Source organism: Pristis pectinata, chromosome 4 (genome assembly GCF_009764475.1).
Source record: "Pristis pectinata isolate sPriPec2 chromosome 4, sPriPec2.1.pri, whole genome shotgun sequence".
NCBI lineage: Eukaryota > Metazoa > Chordata > Chondrichthyes > Rhinopristiformes > Pristidae > Pristis > Pristis pectinata.
The window spans coordinates 77,334,690-77,361,452 of NC_067408.1; the positions used below are offsets into that span (position 1 = coordinate 77,334,690).

A 26,763-nucleotide genomic window follows, 5' to 3' on the forward strand; every position below is an offset into this window, starting at 1 on the left:
GTACATATGCAGTATTGGAGTCACATAGTGTGGGAAAAGGTGCTTCGGTCTACCGAGTCCATGCCAACCAGAAGCACTCATTTACACCAATTCCATTTTATTTTCTCCATGTTGCTATCAACACCTCCCAGATTGTACCACTCACCTACACCCTAAGAACAATTTACAGTGGCCAGTTAACTTACTAACTCACAGGTTTGGGATGTGGGAGGAACGTGGAGCACCCAGAAGACACCAGTGCACAGGGAGAACATGTAAACTTGACACAGACAGCATCAGAAGACAGGATTGAACCTGTGTTGCTGCAGCTATTATGTAGCAACATTACTTGCTGAATTTGAAAGGTGTGCTTTATCAAAAAAAAACACCATGTGTAAGGCTAAGAATCTTGGGACACTGAGCCATTATTGAGTCATAGAGCCATGCAGCATGGAAACAGGCCATTTGGCCCAACTGGTCCATGCCGACCAAGATTCCCATGTAAGCTAGTTCCATTTACCCGTGTTCGGCCCATATCCCTCTTAACCTTTTCCATCCATGTACCTGTCCAAATCTTTTTAAAATGTATGCATGCAAAGGAATCAACAAATGCCTATAAAATATGATAAGACCATAAGACACAGGAGCAGAATTAGGCCATTCGGCCCATCGAGTCTGCTCTGCCATTTGATTATGGCTGATTTATTTTTCCCTCTCAAACCCATTCTCCTGCCTTCTCCCTGTAACCTTTGACACCCTTACTAATCAAGAACTTATCAACCTCTGCTTTAAATATACCCATTGAACTTGGCCTCCACAGCCAACTGTGGCAATGAATTCCACAGATTCACCACCCTCTGTCTAAAGAAATTCTTCCTCATCTCTGTTCTAAAGTGACACCCTTCTCTTCTGAGGCTGTGCCCTCTGGTCCTCGGCTCTCCCACTACTGGAAACATCCCCTCCATGTCCACTCTATCCAGGCCTTTCAATATTCGATAGGTTTCAGTGAGATCCCCCTTATCCTTCTAAACTCCAGCGAGTACAGGCCCAGAACCGTCAAATGCACCTCACATGTTAACCCTTTCATTCCTGGGATCATTCTGGACCCCCTCCAACACCAGCACATCCTTCCTTAGATATGGGGCCCAAAACTGCTCACAATACTCCAAATGTGGTCTGACCAATGCCTGATAAAGCCTCAGCATTACATCCTTGCTTTTATATTCTATCCTCTCAAAATGAATACTGACATTGCATTTGCCTTCCTTACTACTGACTCAACCTGCAAGTTAACATTTCGGGAATCCTGCACTAGGACTCCCAAGTCCCTTTGCACCTTTGATTTCTGAATTTGCTCCCCATTTAGAAAATAGTCTGCACCTTTAATCCTTCTTCCAAAATGCATGACCATACACTTCCCTACGCTGTATTCCATCTGCCACTTCCTTGCCCATTCTCCCAACCTGTCCAAGTCCTTCTGCAGACTCCCTACTTCCTCGACACTTCCTGTCCCTCCACCTATCTTTGTTTCATCCGCAAACTTGGCCACAGTGCTATCAATTCTATCATCCAGATCATTAACATATAACGTGAAAAGTAGCGGACCCAACACTGATCCCTGTGGAACACCACTAGTCACCGGCAGTCAACCAGAAAAGGCCCCCTTTATTCCCATACTTTGTCTTCTGCCAGTCAGCCAATCTTCTATCCATGCTGATACCTTTCCTGTAGTACCATGGGCTCCTATCTTGTTCAGCAGCCTCATGTGTGGCACCTTGTCAAAGGCCTTCTGATAATTCAAGTAAACAATATCCATTGACTCTCCTTTGACTATCCTGCCTGTTGCTTCCTCAGAGATTCTCAAATCGCTGACATTTGGGTGTGTTGCGCTGAGACAGAAAATTAGAAGTTTTCTTAGCTGTGCATTTTATCTATGGCTCAATTCTGTGTGCATCTGGGATCAAATAGACAGGAAATTTTGAGCTGAAGAGTGCTAGTGGAATCCTTGTGGGAATCCATGCTTTTGGGCTTTAAGAAATCCAACAAACCTAGGCAGGCCCACATTGGAATTCATGCATTTGAGCTAACGAAGTGACAGAGAGAAAATACATTGCTTTAAGAAATATGAGAAAGGCGACTGCGAGGATGAAAGCAAGCTATTGTTTGGTTGAAGTAAAACTATCCTGCTCAGAAATTCATCCTACGGTATTATAATGGAATGCACATTGTCATTGTCAGTGCATTGTAGTCTGTCTCCACAATTTATTCCCTGATGCCAGTGGATCTGAATTTTGATGGCAGAATATAACAGCAATGTAATTTTGTCATGTGTGTAGTGATAATGAACATGAATGAATTTCGATACGAACTTGCCTTACATTTTGAAGCAATTCCAGCGGTGGAATAGAATTGTAGATGGAATAAAATAATTTAATGCATGTATGAAGCTTCATTGCCAGCAACCCAGTGGTTTTAACAGAATTAAAAACTATAAGCTTATCAGTACTTGATCTCCCAAGTACGTCCATGTTGTTTTATCTTGTCTTTGGAACTTAAGTGCACGAGTTGGACTACTGGAGAGCAAAGAACAACAAATGTGCAGGTTATTTCATTCTTTTGAACAACTCCAAATTCTTTAAATAATCGATGATTCCAGCAACATTGCTAAAATCATTCTTTTTGTCAGGAATTTTGTAGTCACACATATCCTGAACCAGATATTTTCAACTGAACTGTAGAAGATGAACCAAACAAAGGCTTGGTTCATTTAAAATGATTGACAATCATTTTAAATCTGCAGTGGACATGAGTTTCAAAATTCAGATCACTTACCATTTCTGCCAGGATGACTCAAGTGAGGCAATTGGCTGAAATGATTCACCATTGCTGGCTCTTCCTTGCTGCCATTTTTTGGGAGTCTCTTTATTCGGTAATGGAAACAAATGCAGATTACTAGTATTACTTTGTAACTGACCTCAAATGACTTGATGTTTCCCCAACAGCCAATTATTCAGCACCATCACAAAACTGACAACTTTATTCCAGGAAGCTGATGAAATATCTCCCAATTTATTTTGTAATGTTTTTGTACGCAGTTGAAGGTGTCGGTAACCTTTATGATATTCAGTTGGTTTTGGTTACAGAGGAGGAAGGAAGAAGAACAACCGTGCGCTTCATTGACTTGCTTGATTATTTGATACAAGTTGCTTCTAGATTTGCAGTTTGGCAATAAGTAGAGCTTGTCTTTGAGCATTGAGCCAAAATAGCACTTTCAAAGCTTTCTTGTTGCTGTTAATTGACCCAATCACGGCTTTTGGAGTCAGTGAACCAGCTTGGTTGACAGTGATGCTGAAAAGCCACTGACTGTGTTTGGTCCTAACCCTGCTGTATACTTTGGAGAATGCACTGTTAGTATTTTGTAGCTTGTTGTTTCATTGCCTTTGGATTTTTAATCTCTTTTCAGAATTGTCTTGGTTTGCTCGTTGGTCAAGATAATTTGCCTGCAAGGAGCTGTCAGTGGAATTCCCATGTCAAACTTATCTAAACCTCTAACAAAAAACCAATTTCAGCGATGAGCCAAACCAGGAAAGTGTGTTTTCATGTAATACCAAAGTTGTAAGTGTGGAAAGGGATTGCTAAATTGGCTGAATAAGCTACCCATGATATTTTCAGCATAAAGAAAAGTTCTCTTTGTTCCAGGAAGGTGCCAGAACCTTAGTGTAGCTGGAGGACATGGGTGAGTACTCGGCATCTGCTGTCAATTTTTTTTGATGTTTCCTTCTGATATCTTCATGTAGTTTCTCAAGTTCTATTAATCTACTGACAGGGACATATCGCAGCACACTAACTTTTCTCTTCCAGTGCAAGTCAGTTGAGGATAAATGATTCTCAGGATACTTCTTCGTGTTAGCTTTCTGTTTTCATAATGTGTCAGTGGTCAATGTTTGAAACATCCCCACAGTAAAATGGGAAAAAGACAATTGCTACCACTTTTTTTTCCATAATTATATGCTTAATGTAGACAAAAAATATATAATTTGGTAATATTGTTGTTTTGTGGAAAAGTGCTAAGGCTCATTTTATCGTGTTCGGCCAGGCTTGAACATTTTAATGATCAGTGTTTTCATTTCAACTGAGAACGTTTCCTGAGAGAAAGAGAGAATTTTTATTAAATAATGCTTTTCCTGCTGTCCTAGTGCTTCAGTCAGTTTCAAAATACTGGAGTTGTTTTGTCAACACATAGATGGCAGATTATTTTTGTTCAGCATGGTTCACAAACAGCAAATTAGTATGGGTACAAGAACCTGCAGGATTGTATTTGGTCATCCTTAATTGCAAGTGTTGACTCTGATGTTTTGAAAAACAAAAGAATGATCTGGATGAGGTGCCTTGACAGTTTAGAATAAAATTTGAATTTTAAGTGTCGAGATGACATAGTTTCAGATTCTGTGGTTGCTGTCAAGCACACAGTTGATGGATGGTGTGGTTTATAGGCTCAAAGCAGTTGGGAAGAGGGCATGGGACAAGTGTGGTAAGAAAACGAGCCAAGCATTAAAACGAATCAACGGATCATTTGTTTCATAGAAATGGATGCATGACAGTATCAGAGCATCAGAGTTATTCCTTTTTGCACTATTTATTTACTTTTGAAATTTATAGTAATTTTATGTCTTTGCACTGTACTGCTGCCGCAAAACAACAAATTTCACGTCATGTTTCAGTGATAATAAATCTAATTCTGATTCAGAAGATGAAATTTACAGCACCTTACGCCAGCTTCACTAATGCCATTTTGATTCTGTCTTTTGCTCTTTTGCTGTTTTCATTTTGTCTCAGCCAATGTGTGGTATCAAAGCTTCAAAATGGGGAAATGTGTACTCCTTATCCATAGTTTGATGAATGATAGCTGACTATTCAATTGCCCACGTGCTTTTGCCTATGTGTATCAGCCAGTCCCTTCACTGATTTCTGCATTGCTTTCAGTCTGGAGCAAGAGTAAGCTGAATAAAACATAGTTTATCACACACTTTGGTTTATGGATGATTTTTCATGTTAAATGCTTTTCTCATAACCTTTCTCAATTGTGTTTTCCTTTTCCTCTGGGGACTGCATTCATGCACTAATTATGATGCATTGCCTTCAGCCTTATCCCATCCTGGCTCTCAAGGAGAGCAGCTAAGGGAGAATGGGGATTTCTTTTTATGACAACATATTGTTCAGATATTTACTTTTCTTTAAGCATTGTAAATCTTTTGACTCCTAGAAATTCCCGAGAATTGCACTTCAATCCCCTTGGGACAAGCTGTTTTTAAAAGTTTCTCACATGCACAGCGAGGGGGAAAAAAGGTGTAAAGCTACATAGACATTGCCAGCAGTTGTATTATTGAAATACAATCTCCTCTTAACTACTTTACATTTTGGAGATCGCTGATTGTGAAGCTTTTGATTTTAATTTCCAAACACTTGTATTTGTTCCACTTTACTGTGTCAAATATTATTATTTATTGCGTAAAGAAGTGCCTTCTAACAGTGATTTCTGAACATTAAAAAAATCTCTTTAGATGTATGTCCTGCAGTTTGGTTCAAAGTTTTGGTCAGAATTAACTTTTTCCATTGTGCATGTGAATCTCACTCATTTGCCACCTTGAACATTAAAGAATCTAGGTGTCATAATTTCTTCTGTTACCAGATATTGAACTGGCAGTCTGTCACAGCACTGCTTCAGTTTTTCATGTTTCTTCCGTGCCTGGAAAGAGAGCCATTATTGGATATGTGGGTTGAGCAGACCACACTGCATGGGTTCAGCTTGACTTGCAGACTTGAGCAATGTTGCAAAGCAATAAAATGTCTTTTTTTTGTGGCGAATTGTTGGCTTTGAATATTGTCAGTGCTTTACAACTCTTCCAGACATCTTATTACAATTATATGGGGCCTTAATGAGACTGCAACTGGAGTATTGTGTACTGGAACACTTCTCTTGAGTTGAGAAGGAATGAGGGGTGATCTCATTCAAACATGGAAGTTTTGGAAAGATAGAGATGTGAGGAGGGTGTTGATGCATGCTAAGAATTAGGTTTTGCAGTCTTGAAATAAGGGGTAAGCTATTTATGAGGGAAAAGTTCTTCACTCGGGCTGGTGAATCTTTGGAATTCTCTATATCAGAGGGCTCTGGATGCTCAATCACTGAGAACAGAGGCTTTCTGGCTGTGAAAGCAATTGAGGGATATGGGAATAGGACAAAATGTTGTCAAGGTACAAGTTCACCCAAGTATTGTTAAATGACAAAGCAGGCCCAAGGGACTGAATGCTCCTCTTCTTTAATGTTCTGAGGTTATGTTCCTTACATAATTTGGCCAAGTTGTTGAAGTCCTGTTGACATCTGCTTTGAATTTAATTCAAGTTCCTTCACATGCAAATGTTGTCTTCTTGGCCCCAGCATTGACATAACTGCATCTTTCTCCCATTTCATCTTTGAACTTAACCAAATTTACTTTTGATTAGTTCAGTCTGGGTTATTATTAATGTGTGTCCCAAGACGCATCACTCAGTACACCAAAACTGACGACACTCTCCGTTTCCCACTGATTCACCCATTTCTTGTGTTCATATTCTAAGAATACCTGTCCCTTTACTGTATTAGGTTTTCATTGACACTTGTTCTCTCATTAGGCAGGGTTGCCGGCAAATAGTTGGTCTGATGGGGAAAATAGAAGCATATAGTTGTTCAGCTCTTGGCATCTGTGCTACCTCCCACTAGACTAATTCCATAAATCTCATTCCTAAACTCCCCACCCCCACCAACTCATCATCCATAGCTATGCAATTTATTTTAAGTGTCCATCCAAATCTCTTTTGAGGTCTCTGATTCATTCTCCACAAGCAGAGAATTCCTTATTAGTATTACTTTGACTGGAAACATTTTTTTCTCACATCCACTTTATCTATTTTACTCAAGATTTAAAATCAATCTCTTGGTCCTGGAACTACTTGGTAATGACAACAAATTGGAGTACCTTGAGTTGTTCTCCCTGAATGAAAGAAGGTTAATGGGAGAGTGGACGAAAGTTCACAAGATCATGACAAGGTTCCATTGTCATTAGCAGGTAGTTCCAGGATCAAGGGACTCAATTACCTGACTGACACTTGCAGCTAAAATCACAAAATGCTAGAATCATTCTGCAAAACTTTTCTGAACTTGCAAGGTCTTCTGCAATTTTGAAGAGTGGTTGGAAGATGAACAACACGGTTGCTAATTAATGAAGGGATTCTTAGCTGGTTGATTGGCCTTGGACCTCTGCTGTGCAAACTGAGAACAGGAAATAAGTTCTTCAGAGGATCTCAACCTTGCCATTGGCACGACTTCAGGCAGAAAGAATATCAGTTCCAGTTGCATGTTAGTCAAATTCCTCTCTGTGATTTCAATTTTTAAGGAGGTGCTTTTTAATGAAAGGCATTTAGCAGTTGAATGAATAAACCATTTGGGCTGATGAGCATTATGCATTTTCTTCGTCAACTGATAATGCAAGAGAGCAATTCATATCCAAGGAAAGATCATACGGTATTCAGACTACTGGGAAGCATATGTGCTTTTGTTAAATCTGCTGGAGCTTGGGCACAAGGTTATCTTCACGTGCATCTTTGTTCAAACCTTTCTTTCCCATCTTTCTGTAATACTGAAGGATATATATGTGAGAATCCTTGGGTTTTTGAAATAAAGGAGTATAAAAGCAGTGGCATGATGGCAAATTTTACAAAATCCTGTGAGACTGCAGTCAGAGTATGCTATGCTGCCTTGAGCACAGTGGTTCAGAGCAGATGTCAGTACCTTTTCAGCTTTCTTGCCTCTTTATGGCTTTGGCATCTCTGGTCTTGCCACATAAATGATACAGGCCTCATTTGGTAAGACCAGAGAAGCTGGTACTGTTCTCACTGAAGAAGATTAAGAAGAAATATTATTGATGTGTCCGCTTTTAGGAGTTTTGATGATGTAAATAGAGAGAAACTGTTTTCATTGTTGGGATGATCACTGACTCGAGGGCAGAAATTCATGATCGTTAGCTTAAAAAAAAATCAACAAGAATTTTTTTTTAAACTCAACAAATTCTTGTGAAATGGAAGTACTACCAGAAAGGTTGCTAGAAGCAGAGCTGGTTGTAATTTGGATAAGGAGATAATAAATTTCCAGATTGTTAGGGAAAAGGTAGTGGAATGGCATAGGCCAGCATTGGCAGGATGTATGGAAAAGCTTTCAGTGCGACGTAATTTGATGTATACGGAATGAAGGTAATGCTTGCAACTAAATTTCACATGATGTTTATTTTGGGCTTTATTCTACATTCCCAATCTTCCTTTATGATTCTTTTTTTAAAACATAACACTCCTTTTCCAGTTAGAGTGATAAATGCAGATGGCAATTTCTCACTGCTGTGTGGAACGTAATAACCTCTGAGCTGCAGAGACTTGCTAAGACAGGCAACCAATCAGGAATGTCTAAAGGGCATGGTAGATTCAGATACTCATTTTAGAATTGCACTGCATTTAGCTTGGCGATGCAAGGAAATGACATGGATTGGTGGGAGTCCATGACAGAGCAGATTAAACATGGTCTATTGAGAGTACAAGCTTGATGGATGAAATTGCATTGTCTCATTTTTAAGCTTTATTAAACTGCTGCAATTGAAGTAGGGTTTGGATTCTACATTTTTTTCATTAACATTTAAACTTTTCATGAAATTATGCCTAAAAGAGCTTGAGTATTTCCCAAAATACCATTAATTCTGTGTGCATGAAATAACTCAGGTCATTTAATCAACAGAGCACTAAGTGATTTTATTATGAATGAGCTCAATAACAGGCATTAAAAAGCAACAAGTGGAGGTATTGAGTGATAAGATCAAACACTCTTCGAATGTCTGCTCAGGGCTGGAGAAAAATCACTAATGGAATTCGGCTATTTGGCTTCATGATGTAAAATTTTAAATTGCTGTCCCAAAATTTTGTTGGACCACTTCTTTCAGGAGATGGAAATACATTTGCCAGTCATCATTAGAATAGGCAAGTAATCCTGTCATAAATCAACTTCCATGATGAAAATGGGCAAAAGCATTCTTAAAGTTGAGACAGGGTGTCAGTGTGTTTGACATTTTTAACATATTAAATTGGAGACTCCTGATTGAACTCTATTTCTGAAACAACTTGGCATAATCTGTAAATTGTGCAGCTTAATTTGGTAATTGTCTGTGAAGGAGGTTTGAAAATTCTGCTCCAAATAAGATTAGATTACTCAATTTATGTATCCAGGAAATCTAACTGTCGTGGAGTCTCTAGGAATTGTAGATTGGTCAACACTCAAGGAACTAAGTAAATTTTGAATTAAATTTGTTTGATGGAAAGCAGCAAAAAAAATCATATGATGAAATCTCCTGAATACAACAAACACAGCTGGAAACAGTTCATTGCCTGATGTTGTCATACTACGACCCTGGTGGTTAACTGTTTTTCTGTGGGTTATCCATTGAGAACAGTGAGCACTCGCTTTCTATATTTGCCACATGTCGTTTGGCAATGTGGGAAGGATATTTGCTGTTAATGCTGACATATGCTGTCAACTTTACGATGCCCAGTAAAAACTTCCCAAATGGAAATACTCTGCATAGTTAGAAGAGGGCAGCACATTTATAGCATAAAGCCTTCATGTTCTACATTCTGTTGTTTTTCTGTTGCACGCACAAGGAAGGTTCCATTTGGCTGTTTATTCAACAATGCCGGAAATAAGAAAAAGTTCCAGCCGTGAACAGGGTATTAATTGACTGCTCGTGCATTAACTGGTACCTAATTGCAAGAAAAAAATAGCTCCATTTTATTGCACTTTAGTCTTTCAGAGATCTATAGCTTTGCTATATTGAATGGAGCACTTACGTGGAGCACTTTACTGGCAAGCTTACAGTGCCTGAGGGCATCGTTATTGCTTGAATTGCAGAATTTTCACTTAAATATTGCCCATAATTAATGCATACCTGGTACTTATCATTTTGTTTACTGTCACCACTTGCTGAGAATTCCAGTGAAAGGGACGTGGGTAAATGAGTTTCAATTGTCTGTGAGTATGATCTGATCAGGAACATTCGGCCTGCGTCCCTTATGATGTGCTTGTTGGCCTGAACGAAGAACCTTCCACAGTGATAGTGACAGCATGGAACTTTTTATCTTCCAAAGGGTGTTTGCTGATCACCTGGGGTGAACAGCATTCATTTGTATTCCTTGTAAGGCAATTCGTTGCCTCGTATGATGGACCAATAGATTGTGGTTTATCAAGGGCAAAAGTGTGCCTGATGTGAAATAATTAATAAAAAATTGAAATGATAAAGAACTAAAAAAAATCTATTAAAAATGAGATACAAAAATGAGGTGAGAATATAAGGAGACAATTGATGATTGGAGTGGGCAGGGAGTCAGGGCGATGCCTCTTCTCATAAGGGAAGAGATGAAGGGAAGTCTGTGAATCAGCAATTTGCTGTCCTAAGTAGAGACAAGCCAAGCAACCAAATTGATTTAAAGGTCATGTGCAGAAATATGTCTACAAGCAACTATTCGTTGGGAGATCAAGGATTAGTGTGGCAGAAGTGATATGTACGCAGCTTGATGTCATGCAAAAGCAGCTCATGAATATTGGCAAGACCTTTGACATTAGATGTAATGTTTGTAAATAGGCAATGAATAATATGCTTGACTTAATGCTCTGTTCCTTTCAAAGAATCAAGGAGCTAAAATCATAATTTTAGAACAACTAATGGCCTATTATTTTGATCTTGGTAAACTGGTCAATTGTGTGAGCACAACTGTTGCACCACATGGTAGGTTCTATTTCATTGCTAATGTTAACTCTATCCTCTTAAGGCCACAGAAGTTATTCACCTTTATAATTGTCTCTGTTAACCATTTTTCCTCTATTTCAATTTGTTTTTCCAACTTTTTTCAATGTGGCGTCTGGTGTCTCTCTTCTCCCTCTCCTCTCTCTCCTTTACCCATGGTTTCTACCATGGTGCCTTTTAAGAAAAGGGAATGGAGATATGGGAAGTTAAGATGGTCATCCCCAGAGAATCAGAGGGGAACTACTTCAGGTCAGATTTTGCCTCCTGTTGCGGGAAAAGAGGTCCCTCTACTAGCTCGTGGCAGGGTGATGTTTGAATTGCTATACATCTTGGTATGTGGTGATGCATGTTATACTGTAGAATGCAGAGGGCAATGTTGACGTGTCTGGTTAAAATTTAACTTTTTGTCGAGTGAAGAGCACTGGCAAAAAGCATTCAGCTTCACATTTCATTGCTCAGTTGAGTGGGGTTGAGCAGTGTCTGACCTTCAAGTCTTTTTCAGGGTTGGGAGATTTGTTTCTTTTTCCAGATTTAATATTCAGTGGCACAGGTAGCCTTTCAAGGCCCACATTCTTTGCTCAGTGGTGGAAGGAGTAGTTCTGCAGGGCTGAGCCTAATTTGATTGAACTCTTGGACTCTGGATTCAACTGCAAGATGCAAATTTCCAAAGACATGTAAATCTATAACTGTGATCTCCAGTTAATTTAATTCAAACTGTTCAGTCCACATCTGTTGTCTGAGCAGTTTTTCAAAATTCAAAGGCAATGTACAATGTGAGTTTTTGCAGTCAGCTCAGGCACTTCTATATAATGACTTGATTGAACATGTGATCTTCCTGCTTTGCCTTGGATGCTGCTCTTAAAACTCCTTAATTGCCATTGAAATTGAAGAAAACATCTGCAAACTTGAAATAAAGACAGAAACAGTGGAAATACTCAGCAGATCAAGGACAGAATCTGTCAGTGTTTCAAGCTGATGACCTTTCATCAGAAACTCTTGCTCTCTACAAATTTTGTCTGATCTGGAGAATACCTCCACTATTTGCAGTTTTATTCCATGATAGCTACGTCAGTTGGTGAGGATGATAAGAAATCTTCTGCAACCACAGTACAGTAGTGTAGCGGTTAGCATAACACTATTACAGCATCAGTGACCCTGGTTCAATTCCGGCCACTGTCTGCAAGGAGTTTGTACGTTCTCCCCATATCTGTGTGGGTTTCTTCCAGGTGCTTCGGTTTCCTCCCACATTCCAAAGACATACAGGTGAGGAAGTTGTGGCCAGGCTACGTGGGTGCTGGAAGCGTGGCGACACTTGCTGGCTGCCCCCAGAACACTCTACGCAAAAGATGCGTTTCACTGTGTGTTTCGACGTACAGGTGACTAATAAAGAAATGTTATATTGCGCTCTCTCTCAAGCTCTTCCACACATTGCAAATCGAAAAATTAACAAATGATATGAGACTCGGCAGAACAGGCAGTTTATGTGCAGAGATAAACATATAGTGTTTCAGGTCGAAGCCCCTTCATCAGAACTGAGGAAGAGGTTCTCAGTTCAGATGAAGGGTCTTAGACCTGAAATGTAACTGTTTCTCTTTCCACAGATATTTCTGACTTCCTGAGTTTTTCCAGCATTTTCTGTTTTATTTTAGACTTGTAGTATCTGCTGTTTTATTTTTGATTTTCACAAATAATATTAATTTGTGCTTGTGCAATCTAAGCAATAGCGTGGTGGGTGGTTCCCAGTCTGTACTGCGGATTTGTCATAAATCGAACCAGGAGTTGCCACTGATGTGCATGTCACGAATGGACTTTATTGTTGCAGTTCCATGTTTTGACTTGCTGGTAAGTGCTTTCATGATCCAAAATGATGAGGGCTTTGTATCTTCTAATACAGTCAAGTAGGTTGGTTGGACCCACCTCTAACCATTAAGCAGCTGCAAAAGACAATGGCAGCTGGCAAACTCATCTCTAGCATCTGAAAACATGCAAACGATTTGAAGATCAGTTGAATGAGTTAAGAAAATTTAAACTCAGCAAAACTTGTATGCCTTTAAACATTGAACTCGATTGAATTTTTAATATTGGGATTTAGCTTCAACTTCACTCCCTCAAGGCTGTTTTTGTCCATTCAGTTTCTGCATTGACTGTACCTGCTCCAGGTCTAATCTGGCCCAGGTATAACTCAAGAAGTGCAGTCAGTTCATGTTCTGCCACTGGACCCAATGTGGTGCCCACAATGGGCCATAAGCATGAAATCCTGGATCGTGGCCAGCAGATCCAGGAGCTGGGCATTGACAAGTGAATCCCTAACTTGCTGACACCTACGGGAAGTAAATAGCAGCAGTTGTTGCAGAACTGTTGGCATTTCTCAGCAGGTTGAATCCTGTGATATTGTTCAGCATTGCAATTCATTATCTTCCACCGAGAAATTCACAGATTTGTCATAAATTTTATGATCAAATCCTAATTCGAAACACTGAGGTACAGAATTTCGGAAAAAGGAACTGGACGATATTTTTCTTGTGATATTTTGTAAACTACAGAATTGCAGGAACACCTCTGGAGAATTTCAAAGTGAGTCAAGAGACTGCTGTCAGTTCAAAGTGCATTCTCAGAAAATAATAACAAAAGGAAATTAGTGTGGAAGAGTTGATTCCCAAGGTTCACAGCTGTGTGATCCTTTTGTCATTTAGCAGAACTGAACTAGATGCGGCTGCCGATCATTAAACAGCACAGGAGAATTTTCAATTCTGTTCTCAGCAGGAGAAAATATGTGAACCATTTTTGGTGCATGGTGGAATATGAACAGGAAAAGATCAAAAACTTCATTGTACAGCAATGCTGAGATGCATTCTTTTCCATTTGCTGAGGAAAAAGTTAACAGTAGTACATTTCTGATTTAAATGCAATCAGTCTGTGCATTCTTTGTTACTTTATGATAGGACAAAAATATAAAGAAATGAATAGTGAGAGAGTGTTGGAGCGTGATCATTTTACCGAGGGGAATGCTGTCCCTACTGTGTTGTCCATTGAGTTGGAGATGGAGCAATGTTGCTGTTCAGTGTGGTCAGTCCCACAATTCACATCACCGTCAGGTTCTAAACTTGTCAGGGTTGTGGAGGATACTCAAGATGCAGAGAGTGAGGTTCTGCAATGAAAGGGGGAAGAGAATGTGAGTTCCCATCACTTATTTTTTTCCTGTGGAGGACGTTGGATTAAGTTTACATAAAGAGAGACAGACATTTATTTATCAAACACTGGAGAACAATCTCAGGTCATCTCAAAGCACTTTACAGCAAGTCATGTCGATAATCTGGCAGCTGGACTGTGTACAGCAAGCTACCACAAACAAATAAGAAAATGACAAGATAATCTACTTGTGATATTGCTGGAAGGATATCATGATGTTGCTTGAACAATACCATGCATCTTTTGCTTCCACTGTGGAGGACAAGCAGAACTTTGGTTTAACATCTCATTCAAAACATGCAATCCATCACAATGCATCAATCCCTGGGTACTCCATTGCATTGTCAGTCTTATTTTGTGCCCCTGTCTTAGGATTTGGGCATGCAACTTCTGACTCAAGAATGATGCTACCTGCAGTTTGCAGAGATTTGGCTTAGACACTTGATGCCATTTCAGTGTTATAGTACAAAGGTTACCTTTTGCAATGGAAAACTGCAATGGAATTAATTTGAACTGGATTGGGGATGAAATTTTTGTGAGACTTGAAGTATTTCATTTTGAAAACTGCTCTGTGTATTGCCATGTCTGTAATAGTGCAAACAATTTACGTTATTGATTTCAAACCTTGCTATAAGTGCAATATAAAATGTTTAATTTGCTCTTTAGCAATATCCTAACCAAGGTTTAAAGTTTAAGATATCTGATGGAAGAAACAGCAACTGTTACAGCATCAGTAAGGAGTATGTGAAGTGTTCTTCTTTTTGATTTTATTCATTACTGGCTTATTGATTTAAAGCTGGGATATCTGAAAATAAAATCAGGACAAAAGACGAGCAATTATAACTGAACAGAAAAAGGAAGCAAGTTTTAAAGAAAAACTTTGAGGTTCAGAGGCAAATACTTTAATAAAAGCGCCTCATTAAATGCCACCTTGAAATCTATACATGCAGCTTATATTGCCCTCTTCTTGTCAGTGTAAATCGTTAAATCCCAGAGCAAATTCAATCACTCTTAGTCTGTGGTGGTGAGTCCTCAAAGGACTTTACTAATTACTGTTCACTAATTAATCTTATGCGACACATTTTGAAGGATTGACTTCAGTAAAGCACACTTCAAATGGAGAAGTTTGTCAGTGGGCATGTTGTGGGATATAAAGGGTGTCTGCAAAGTTTTCTGGCATTTTGATACATATGCCAGTAATGCCATCTTCCACTTGGAATGCACTTTTATAAAATTATCTCCTTTTGAATTTCAGTTCAATTGAGACAAGAATAACTGGTTCATAATTTCATTTCTTAAATGCTTTTCCCTTCATTGAAGAAAGAAAATAAATTTTCTACCTTTTGATGCACTTCCATTTTGCCAATGATTTTGCCAAAGTTGGTACAATTCTACAGTCAGCAAGAAATCAACAGCACTCGTTGTTTTTGAAGAAAACCTCCTGCAAAGACTTTGTGATCTCTGCGACAAAAAGTTGCCCTTAAATGATGCTTGGTGTCAGTTCAAAGGGATTCCTGCTGTCAAATAGCTGTGATGTTTTGAAGCTGGTTGAGCACACCCAGAAAGGAAAATGCACAATTTTCATCTGGCTTCCCAAACATCAAAGAGCTAAATAAATTTAGAATATGAATATGTGGTTGCTGTAGAAGTTGACATTTCAGAAGTAAAATATTTTTAATTTTAAATCATTAATATTTTACGTGATATGTTGCCGAGATTGGGTAAGCTCATGACAAGCCCTAAGAGTGGCCAAAAGAAGATCAAAGACCCCAGGAATAGCTGAGGTGGACTCCAGAGATCGTGGAATGGCCTGGAAGTGGCTGAGAAGAAGGCATACTTTAAAACTGTAGCTTAGGCCATTGGTAAGTTTACGTAATTGCAACTCATAAAATTAATGACTCTACACACTCACGTCATCCTAAACAATCAAGATGAACATACTTAAAGAATATTAGAACCCAGTGCTTTGGTTTTAGAAGCATACCAACTTTATCTCCCCACTAACCTAGTCCTAACAAAAAGGGAAAAAGTGAGCAAACCAAAGGCAGCACCCTTAGTGGGAAATGAGGTAGGAAAGGTGGGGGAGGTGGAGAAAGCAGTAGGCATATAATGCATTTCAGGTGAAGAACTCCATTGAGAACTGGGCTGAGGGGGAAGTGGTGAAAGAAGGAAATGGAGAGTATAAGAAGGAAATGGTGACTGTAAAAACGAATCCAAAGGTCCTTTTTCTTTTTGTGAGAGGCTTGACTGGATGACTTTTTGCCAGTCTTTCCAAGGAAGAGGATGATGCCAAAATATTACTGGAAGATGAGGTTATAAATATAAATGGATGAGATGAAGATTGATAAGGAGGTGGTACCGGAAAGACTTACTGTGCTGAGAGCAAGCAAATTTTCAGGGTCTGCTTAGAATGCATTTGAGATTATTGGGAAATGGGGTTGGAGCTTTCAGAAGTGCTTGCTGTAATCTTCCAAACTTCCTTGGGATAGGGGAGGTGGTGGAGGACCTTAAAGGTCCGATTGTAGCGCTCCTGTTCAAAAAGGGTGCCGTGATATACGAGGCAAACTAAGGTCAGTAACTTTAAACGTGAATGTGGGGAAGCTTTTAGAAATAGTTGTTAAGGAAAACATTTAATAGACATTTGGAGAAGTGCAAGTTGATAAAGGAGAGCCAGCACAGACTTGCTGAAGGCAAATGGCATTTGACTATCCTGATCAAATATTTTGATGATGTATTCTGATTGATATTACTGATTTGGACTTGGGTCTGCAGGCTAATAACGCAAATTATGGAAGTGTGGTGGACACAGTAAAACTATGATAATCCACTATCTGACCATTTGGAAGTCCTGATGGTTTGGCATCTGGCTCACCTGGTGAATGTTTCCTGCGCTCCCTTTCAACTCACTGGAGCCCCTGCTTTCCGCACTCCTTTTTGTCTGAGTGGGGCCCAGGTTCAAGTGCTCATTTCTGACTCAGTGGGTTCCTGGTTCTCCTGCTCCCTATAACTTCAACTGGTTAACTGGAAAGTTGATTATAATACTGTGTAATATCTTGGGGAAAAAGCATCTTGGGGCATCAATAGAAATGACATCCAGTAGTCTGGAAAGTCTGCTTATCTGACACCACCAAGTTCATGAGTGTCCCAGATTTTTGGAGTTTTACTGCAGTGAGTACAAGAATATTAGACTATTAGAGGACATAGGCTGGGCAAAGGGACAAGTGAATGGCACAAGAGTTTCCACCTGTCTCGCATTCTTCAAGTTTAAGATTGTCCAAGAGTTCTATGTACTGAGGGACTTAGTTATGGAGAGAAATTGAGCATACTGGGACTTTATTCATTGGAGTGTGATCCCAGGGAGTGGTCTGTACATGGAATGAGCTGCCAGAGGGAATGGTTGAGGCCGGTAAATTAACAACATTCAAAAGACACTTGGACAGGGACATGGATAGGAAAGGTTTTGAAGGATATGGGCCAAATGTGGGCAAATGGGACTAGCCTCGATGGGAATCTTGGTTGGCATTGGACCAGTTGGGCTGAACAGTTTCCATGCTGTATTACTCTATGATTTGCTTATGCACTTATCCCATTGTTTATAATGCTTGATATGTTGCCTCAGAATCAGGTTTATTATCACTGACTTATATATCATGAAATTTGTTGTTTTGTGGCAGCAGTGCAGTGCAAAGACATAAAATTACTATAAATTACAAAATAAATAGTGCAAAAAAAAGGAATAACAAAGTAGTGCTCATGGACTGTTTAGAAATCGGATGGCGGAGGGAAAGAAGCTGTTCCAAAATCAATCAGTGTGGGTTTTCAGGCTCCTGTACCTTCTCCCTGATGGTAGTAATAAGAAGAAGGCATGTCCTGGATGGTGAGGGTCCTTAGTGATGGATGCCGCCTTCTTGAGGCGCCACCTCTTGAAGATGTCCTCAATGGCGGGGAAGGTTGTGCCCGTGATGGAGCTGGCTGAGTCTACAACCCTCTGCAGCCTCTTGTGATCCTGCGTATTGGAGCCTCCATACCAGGCTGTGATATAGCCAGTCAGAATGTTATCTGCCTGTTTACTTTTTTTTATATAAACTCTTGCTCTTGGCTGTGTAACTCTGGAACTGCATCTTTTGGCAGCTTGTGAAATGCCCCAACTCTGAATACATCTATTATTTATTTATTCAACTCTGATTCCAGTTGAGCACGATCAGTGAAAGCCTGGTTTTCCGTAGCTTAAATCACACCTTTTAATAGTGCCACTTCATGTATTTTCTTCACATTTTGTTACCCTTGAGAAAAAATTATAATCTGCATAGTTCTCAATCTCAAAACCACTGAAGGCAATTATTATTTAAGGCAATATTCTGTTCTTTCACTTGAAGTTTTAGCAAGATTTTTTTCTTCTTTTGTTCTTTGGATGGATCTTCTATTCCTTGGGGCATTAAAAGTTAAACATGTAAGCATGCAACTGGCAGGTTCTCTTCCAGTTGGACTGATGTAACAATCTGGCAGCTTTCTTTGTTATTTTTTTCCTGATGGCAATCCTCAAGTTTCCAGGTTAATCAATTCAAGGTACAAAAGCCTGAAAGCACGTACCACCGTGCTCAAGGACAGCTTCTAGCCCGCTGTTATAAGACTATTGAACAGTCCTCTACTATGATAAGATGGGCTCTTGACCTCACAATCTACCTCCTTATTGCCTTGCACCTTATTGTCTGCCTGCACTGCATTTTCTCTGTAACTGTAACACTATATTCTGCATTCTGTTATTGTTTACCCTTGGACTACCTAAATGCACTGTGGTAATGAAATGATCTGTATGGATGGCATGCAAAACAAAGTTTTTCACTGTATCTTGGTACATGTGTCAATAATAAACCAATTTAAACAATGAGCCAGGAAGAGGGAGCTGCTTTTCCCCCTGGTAGGGGTATTTGGAACTGAGAGGTGTGACATTTGGTTTTAGCTGAGGAGGATAAAAGTAACTCCATGGAAATGTCTATTTGAAAGATTTATGTGTGGGTTATCTATAAGGCTATAAGATGCTCAATGGATTAAATAATGAAGGACAGTTGAGGGATAGAATTAAGAGCAAACAGCATGCTGGAGAGGTTAACCAAGAGGCAGCACAGAAAAGTCTTTTTCTGTGAAGTTCTCAACAGAGCAAGAGATGATGAGGGCTGGGTACTGCAACAACGGGCATTACCAGTGATGAGCTGATGAGTTGCTCTTTATCTTAGCACAGGAATCTAATACAACCTGGGCTGTTTGACAGTTGGGATGATGTGTAAATGCATATTCTTTTTGGTTATGTTGAGCAGAAACCCTTCTTTCTTCATGGCATGGGCTCATTGATCTACTCCTTTTCCGAATATTTGGTCAGAGCTGAGCAGATGCCCAAATAGCTGGCTAAATCATTTTCAATTTGATCAGTGATGAGTTCTGTCATTTGCTAACTGATGTCAGTTGATCCATTAGCATGTAAGTTAGTGTACTGGTCGAAGGATATGACTGAACTAAGTGGCTGATAATGGACTTTCCATTGATCAATTTTGATTAAAAATTTGCTTCAGCGACTATTTTTTTTTGAGATGTATATTTTGTTGCCTGCAGGCCAAGGAGTGTATCAAAACACAACATCTGAGCTGCTGTTGTGTTGCCTTGAGTTTTGCGTTTACTGTAAAATCAATCGGTATTGATATTCTTGTCCTTGCTTAGATTTTCTTGGCACAGAGGAAGAATGTTCATTCACAATACTTGTGTCAAGCACCATTTTGGGAATGATAGCACTGAAGCAATTTACTGCCATTTAAAGTTGCACATTAATGCTTTTGAATGCATTATCCAAACTTAACTGGTCCAAGAATGGAAACCTGATCACGTCATGCCACCAGCAGTGAAAAACAGCAGTCTAATTTATAGAACATAGTACGAACATATACAGCACAGTACGAGCCCTTTGGCCCACGATGTTGTGCCAACCTATATAAATCTCATCCCCATTCAATCTGTCCCCTTCTCTACCTCACTCCCCATCACCCTCTATTTTTCTTTCGTCCATGTGCCTATCTAATAGTCTCTGAAATGACCCTATTGTATCGGCCCCTACCACCACCCCCAGCAGTGCATTCCAGGCACCCACCACTCTCTGTGTAAAAAAAAAACCTACCTCTGACATCTCCCCTGAACTTTCGTCCACACACCTTAAACAGTATTGGTCATTGCCACCCTGGGGAAAAGATGCTGGTTGTCCACTCGGGTCTGTGCCTCTCATAACCTCCATCAAGTCTCCTCTCATCCTCCGTTACTCCAAAGAGAAAAGCCCTAACTCGCTCAGTTTTATCTCCTCCATGAAGATGAATGGATTACTAATTAATTTATGAAATAAGATCTTTGCTGGAGTTCCTTTTTTGGCATGATAGTGATTTTGATAGAATTGAGGTGTTGAAATAGTGATCATAGATATAGAGCCATTAACTTGGGTATGAATGATGGGGATTTATAATTTATAATTCTTGAAGAAAAATAAGTTGATTAAGGTACCCTTGCTTGGAAACATTCATTCACTGGTTGCCTTTCTTTTCTGCACACCCATTATTTTTGTTTCATTAATACTGTTCTATTTTTCATCTGCAAGAATTCAGAAAAAAATCAATGCTAAATCTAGGTTTTATTTCTTGGTGGTGTTTATGGTCAAGGTTTCAAATAAAGAGAAAATAATGAATGAAAAATAAACCACCTCATCTGCAGGCCTTAAATTTGCAATGAAATCAAATGGGGTCTCAGATATGAAAGAATTTCCCCGGATTAATGCTGGAGAATCCCCGAAAGACAGGGCCCCACTTAGAGGAGTCTAGCAGTGCGGTGAACTGTCAGATTTGGCCCCTGGAAGCTGACATGAAGCCCAGGAGTTGTGGGGCATGTTTATATCCAGGACGTAGCTTGGTTTGAATCATTTAACACTAGTCATTCTCTTTGGAACTGGCAGCTACAGGCAGCCTGTGCAATTTAAGAAACGCTGAGTTTATACATAATATTGTCCAAGTTTTATTGATAGGACATGCCTAAAAGGCACAAGGATGCTTTTCTTAAAAAAAAAACCACAAGGCCGCACGGAGCAACTTGTGATGTTAAAGCTGATCGATGTAAATAAGGCCTTGAAAGACAAGGGCGTTGCATGCCGAATTACATCTTAACCAGAAGGCTGAGATCTGCTTCACTGTGGGGTCTGATCTTCCCAGGGCTGTTGTGGAAGAATTGGAGGAGATGGCACCAAAACTGTGGCAGACAAAATAGGGAGGCCCCAAGCCAAAATGTCTCCAACATGAGGCAAAGTTGGGTGGGGGGGAGGAGAAGATCTTGGCCTTCTAAAATCAGTGACAGCTTTACAGAAATTTTTTACCTCCTGTCCTGCTCCTAGCCATTCTGTCTAGTGCCCCTATTCCTTCCTTCTCATCCACGTACATCTCCATCTAAGGCTCATGGGCATGCACTCAACTCCAAGCATATCGCGGTACTCGACTTCAAGTGCTTTGTGTCACCATTCATTGGACACAAAAAAAATGTGACAGAATATTTTATGCCAGGTATGTTCCTTGACCAAAAATGCTCACACATAAGGCTGCATTATGTTGATCATGAGTTGACAATTATAGTCATTTTTCTTGGAAATTGCCAAAGAACTTCGAGTTGCAGAAATGTGCATTTTCAATTAATGGTCAAATTTGTGATGTAGGCATAAGTATGGAGAAGTAGTGTTTGGGAATGTGTTCTTGCATGATTGAGAACCATGCAGCTACCAGCTGTGGATACCTGGTGCATTGTCGTCAATTATTTTCTCTGCTCCATCATTCCCTTTTCTGAAGTTAATTAAATGTGAGAGAACATAGGCACTTAAATGTGCATGAAGGAAAAATGTCTGCAAAATTGCTTCTCAGCTGGTGTCCTTGCATCAGTCAGGAAGAGACCTTGTTAAACTCGTATGCTCAGATGGTTTGAATGATATCCTTTGAATGGACGTGGCTGTGTTTTGCCATCATTAGCATTGTGCTCAGACATATTGAATTATGACTTGTCATGTATAACCAGCAGTGGTGAAGCAAATGACATGAAAATTCCCAAATCAATAGAAGCGATCTTGCACGCTTCTTAATACAGCCTTGTAGGAGCACAGTATTTGAAGCTTTAGATTCTTTATCTGCTTAACTGTACTTAAGCTAACAGCAGTGAACTTTGTTATATTCAGGGGCTTTCCTTGGAGTTTAATTAAAGCTGAAGTTCATTGTGCGATTTAATGTGTTACCATGTGGCATCCTGACCTGACATGGGAAATCAAGCAGTGTTATCTTTGTTTATTTTAAATAATGAGAAGATATTTTTCAACTTTTTCGTGGAGAAATCATCTCTTGTCAGAGAAATTAATCTGCATGCATGACTCAAAAGCAAGTACGTTATTTGCATATGAGTTGTGTATGTAAGTTTTGATGTCGAGGGGTTGCTCAGGAAGGGGTAACAGTACTTTCATACCTTCAGGAGGTATTAGGGTAGTTGACCAAAAACTCAGTCAAAGACAAAGATTGAGGGAAATGTTATGAAGGAGAGTGAGAGGCTTGAGGGAAGAATCCAAGAACCCAGGACCCAGGCAGCTGTTGAATGGTGAAGTGATTAAAATTGATGATCTGCTAAAGAATGCGCCTATCCTGGCCTCTGATAGTTGAAATGCTACTTTGGCAGAAAACAGAATCATTGAAAGAGGGGGGCCATTTGGCCTATCAAGTCCCTACTGACTCTGTGCAAAAGCAATCTAACTACTCTCCTCCACCTTCTCTGAATAGCCATTCAAAATTTTCCTTTCAAGTACATATCCAGTTCCCTTTTGAATGCCACAATTGAAACTTCACCCATTACTGTCCCGGCCCCAGCCACCCAGCTAAACCCGACATTTCCTAATGAAACTACTTGCTGTTTAGAAGGTTCATTAGCATGTCACTAGAGATTTTTTTTTCCCAATAACTTTCATTCTGCATCCTCTACTTCTAAATCTATACACCAATGGGAGCAATTTCTCTTTATCTACTCTGTCTTTACCATTCATGATTTTAAATATCAACACTCATCAAATCTGCTTGCAACCTTCTCTGTCCCCAGCTTCTCCAGTCTATCCTGATCCCTGGAATCATTTTTGTAAATCTCTTTTGCACCCACTTAGAGCCTCAAGAGTTTCCAAAAGTCTGGACCAAAAAATGGACAGTCTTCCAGTTATGATCAATTCAGTGATTTATGATGACCTATGGCCATCCTAAATTGCCCTTCAGAAGATTGTGATGAGCCATCTTCCCTGAACCCTAGCAGGTTTTCTGAAGGAACTCTTACACAGTTACTGTGGAGAGTTCTGAATCTGGACTCTGGGATGATAAAAGCATGGTGATTTATTTCCAAGTAGACTTGGATGAGAATCTGCGGGTCACGGTGTTCCCATGCACCTGTTTTCCTTGTCGTTTCACATGGTTGAGGTTGCGGATTTGAGAGGTGCTGTCAGATTGGCCTGGACGAGTAACTGTAGAGCATTTTTGCTCACATCCCTGAACTTCTGCTGAGAGATTAATTTGTGCTGATATCACAACCACGCACACCGTCTCACCTGTAGCTGTGAAATAGATTGTTCATCTTGATATGGTACCAAAGAAAAATAAGGTACTATGCCTTGACTACTGCCTGGTGGCTCTGACATCCACCATCATGAAGTGCTTCAAGAGGCTGGTCATGGCACATATCAGCCCCAGCCTCCCAGGCAGCCTCGACCCACTGCAATTCACCTACTGCCAAAATAGGTCCACAGCAGATGCCATCTCCCTGGCCCTACACTCATCTCTGGAACATCTGGATGGTAAAGGCGCCTCACTTACGTCAGACTACTATTTATTGACAACAGCTTTGCCTTCAATACCATAATTCCAAGCAAACTCGTCTCCAAACTCCTAGATCTGGGTCTCAGCACCTCCTTTTGCAACTGGATCCTTGACTTTCTGCCCAACGGACCACAGTCACCAAGGATAAGCAGCACAAATTTGCCACAATTAACCTCAACACTGTTGCCCCACAAGGCTGTGTCCTCAGCCCCCTACCTTGCTCCCTATACACTTGCGACTGTGTGGCCAGATTCTGCTCTAACTCCGTTCACAAGTTTTCAGATGACATCACTGTAGTGGGCCAAATCTCAAATAATGATGTGTCGGAGTACAGGATGGAGATAGAGAGCCTTGTGGCATGGTGTCATGACAACAACCTTTCCCTTAATGTCAACAAAACAAAAGAGCTGGTCATTGGCTTCAAGAAAGGGGGCAATGCACGTGCTCCTATTTTCAGCAACGGTGCTGAGGTTGAGAGAGTTGGGTGTTTCAAGTTCTGAGGAGTGAACATCACCAATAGCCTGTCCTGGTCCAACCACTCCTCAGAACAGTTATTCGAAAGATTTGCTGTTGACATTGCAGTCGGCACATCTCGCCCTCAAAATAATATTGCGGGTGCTGGCAATCTGATGTTACAAGTTGCTGGAAACATACGGGAGGTCAGGCAATGTTTTTTTGGAGAGAGACAGGGGCATAGTTCATATTTCAGGTTCACCAACTTTCAACCAAACTATTAAAAGTCAGCATTTTTATATCCAATCTTCTACTTGATTCAATTTTCAGATTTATGCATTAGTTTAAAATTATCCTTGGCCGTTGGTACCAAACTTAGTTGCAACTGTGGCATTAGAAATAATGGTTATAACTGTATCAGGGAATTGATTGAGAATGGGAGAGGAAATGAACCATTGTCTTGTTAATCATGATTCAAATTGGATTGATGATGTTACTTTCACTGTTACTGTACAAATGAAAATGTGCATAAATTTGTATCTGGATTACCATTTACATTATATGGTGCTTGTAGAAGATATTGAAGGTATTGAGCAAGAGCAGAGCCCTTTTACTGTATTAATTGTACTTCATTTTAACATGAGAATAGTGCCACTATTTTCAAAAAAATGTTCATGTTGCATAAGTCCAATCTCTACATGACAGCAATTTAGCATTTGTTGTAAACAAAAAAAGCAGCAAACTAATTCATTTTAGTGTCCCTTCTCCCCCTCTACAGTGTTTTAATTAAACTTGCCAGTGAAATTGATTGCATGTTAGTTAATGCAGCTGAAATGAACTGCACAGCAATTATAGTACTGCAGAAACAAGAAATTAGTGCCACTGTTAAAAGTAAATAAATTGCCCATGCTCATAACGTAGATCAATTGTATTAAGTTGAAGTATCTCAGCAATGGTCATTCAGGTCTGTGCTCCTGAGTGATTTCTGGTGAAATGGGCACATGTGAATGGCTAGGAAGAAATCCCAGTTGGCTATTGTCTCCTCTATTTTGAAATGTCTCACTGACTTTAAATGTTTTTGAATTATATGTGAAGTATGACAAAAAGGTCCTCCCCAACTGAGGAATGCCCGACTTATGTACAGCCCGTATTTAAAAGCAAGCATTTGGGAGACCAATGGTATGGATTTGCTGGCTTTTGCAGGGCTGCAGGCATCTTCTGTTGTGTTGGAACTGGGTTTGCGATCGCATTTCCAACTTGCGAGCTGTTTGGGTTATAAACAGTTCACTGTTGTAACCTGTCGATAACATTGCTTGGTACCGCTTTCAGAATTGTAGCATGTGCCCAGCTGCTTTCTGTTTGTTGTTGCCAAGTTTCACCAAAGAAAGCTTTCAACAGCTTCTTTCATTGTAGAAAATGCCACTATAAGAAGCAATGTAAATTACTGTATAACAAAAATACTTTGTTTAGTCCAATATCTTGGAGAGTGAAAGGGAGAAAATATACAATGAAATTTGGACTTGAGACAGAAATCCTGGAAACACTCAGCAGGACAGACAGAATTGAGAGAAAGAGACAGAGACCGAAGACAGAGACAGAAAGAGAAAAGACACAGTCAAAGACCAAATATCACAGTAGGGAGAGTGATAAAACAAGGTATGGGTGACCCTCCCCCCTGCGTTATGGCCGTTCAGGATTTGGAAATTTGCCCTACCAGAATTCACAAACCACTACCCAAAAATTTGAGATGCAGAATAAAATTCACTCTTCTAGAATGAATATGGAAAAAACAATAAATAAATACACAAATTTCTTTTTCTCAACTTGCCTTTCTTGATGCATGTGCAGATGGTATGGCTTGGCATTATGGAAAATTGCGATACAGAACATTTTCTGGGAATGCAACCCCCCCCCCCCCCCCCCAAGTAATGTGGGGGTTACCTACCGTTTTAAATTGTAGAGAGGCTTTGTGGGGGGAAGGGATAGAGAGAGATTCTTTTGGAGGGAAGAGCTAACATGCTGTTTTAGCTGGCTGTGACACAAACCTAAACCTCTACGTAACAAGCCCTTGCAATCTGACTGAAAATGAAACACATGTACATCACTGATGCTTTATACAGAGGTTGGGAGTAGGGAAAATTATTACATACTTGGTTAAGGAAGCTAATATTGTGTAGTGAAATAATAGAGTTTGTTTAGATTTGAAGGACTTACTCATAAGAGATTGTGTTACCTGTGCCCTATCTCTGAGTTTGATGGGTGTGCCACTTGGATAGCTGAACAGAATTGATATGGAATGATGTTGGCTGGTCTCTGATGAGAAAATAATCAAAAGGAGCAAGGAGATTGTCTCAGCAGGACTTGTGCTG

At 39.9% G+C, this 26,763-nt stretch overlaps 1 protein-coding gene across 3 annotated transcripts in view; it reads left to right on the top strand.

The window, feature by feature from the left end:
- The window catches only part of dmd (dystrophin), a 1,415,828-nt gene that overhangs the window by 257,562 nt on the left and 1,131,503 nt on the right, over positions 1 to 26,763 (top strand). The window contains exon 1 of one of the 3 annotated variants that reach the window (XM_052015087.1): positions 3,363 to 3,386. The exons of the other annotated variants lie outside the window; for them this stretch is intronic. Within the exon in view, the coding sequence (XP_051871047.1) occupies positions 3,380 to 3,386 (7 nt within the window). The 5' untranslated portion in view covers positions 3,363 to 3,379. Of the gene's footprint in view, positions 1 to 3,362; positions 3,387 to 26,763 lie in introns of those variants that run through there. 3 annotated transcript variants of the gene reach the window in all.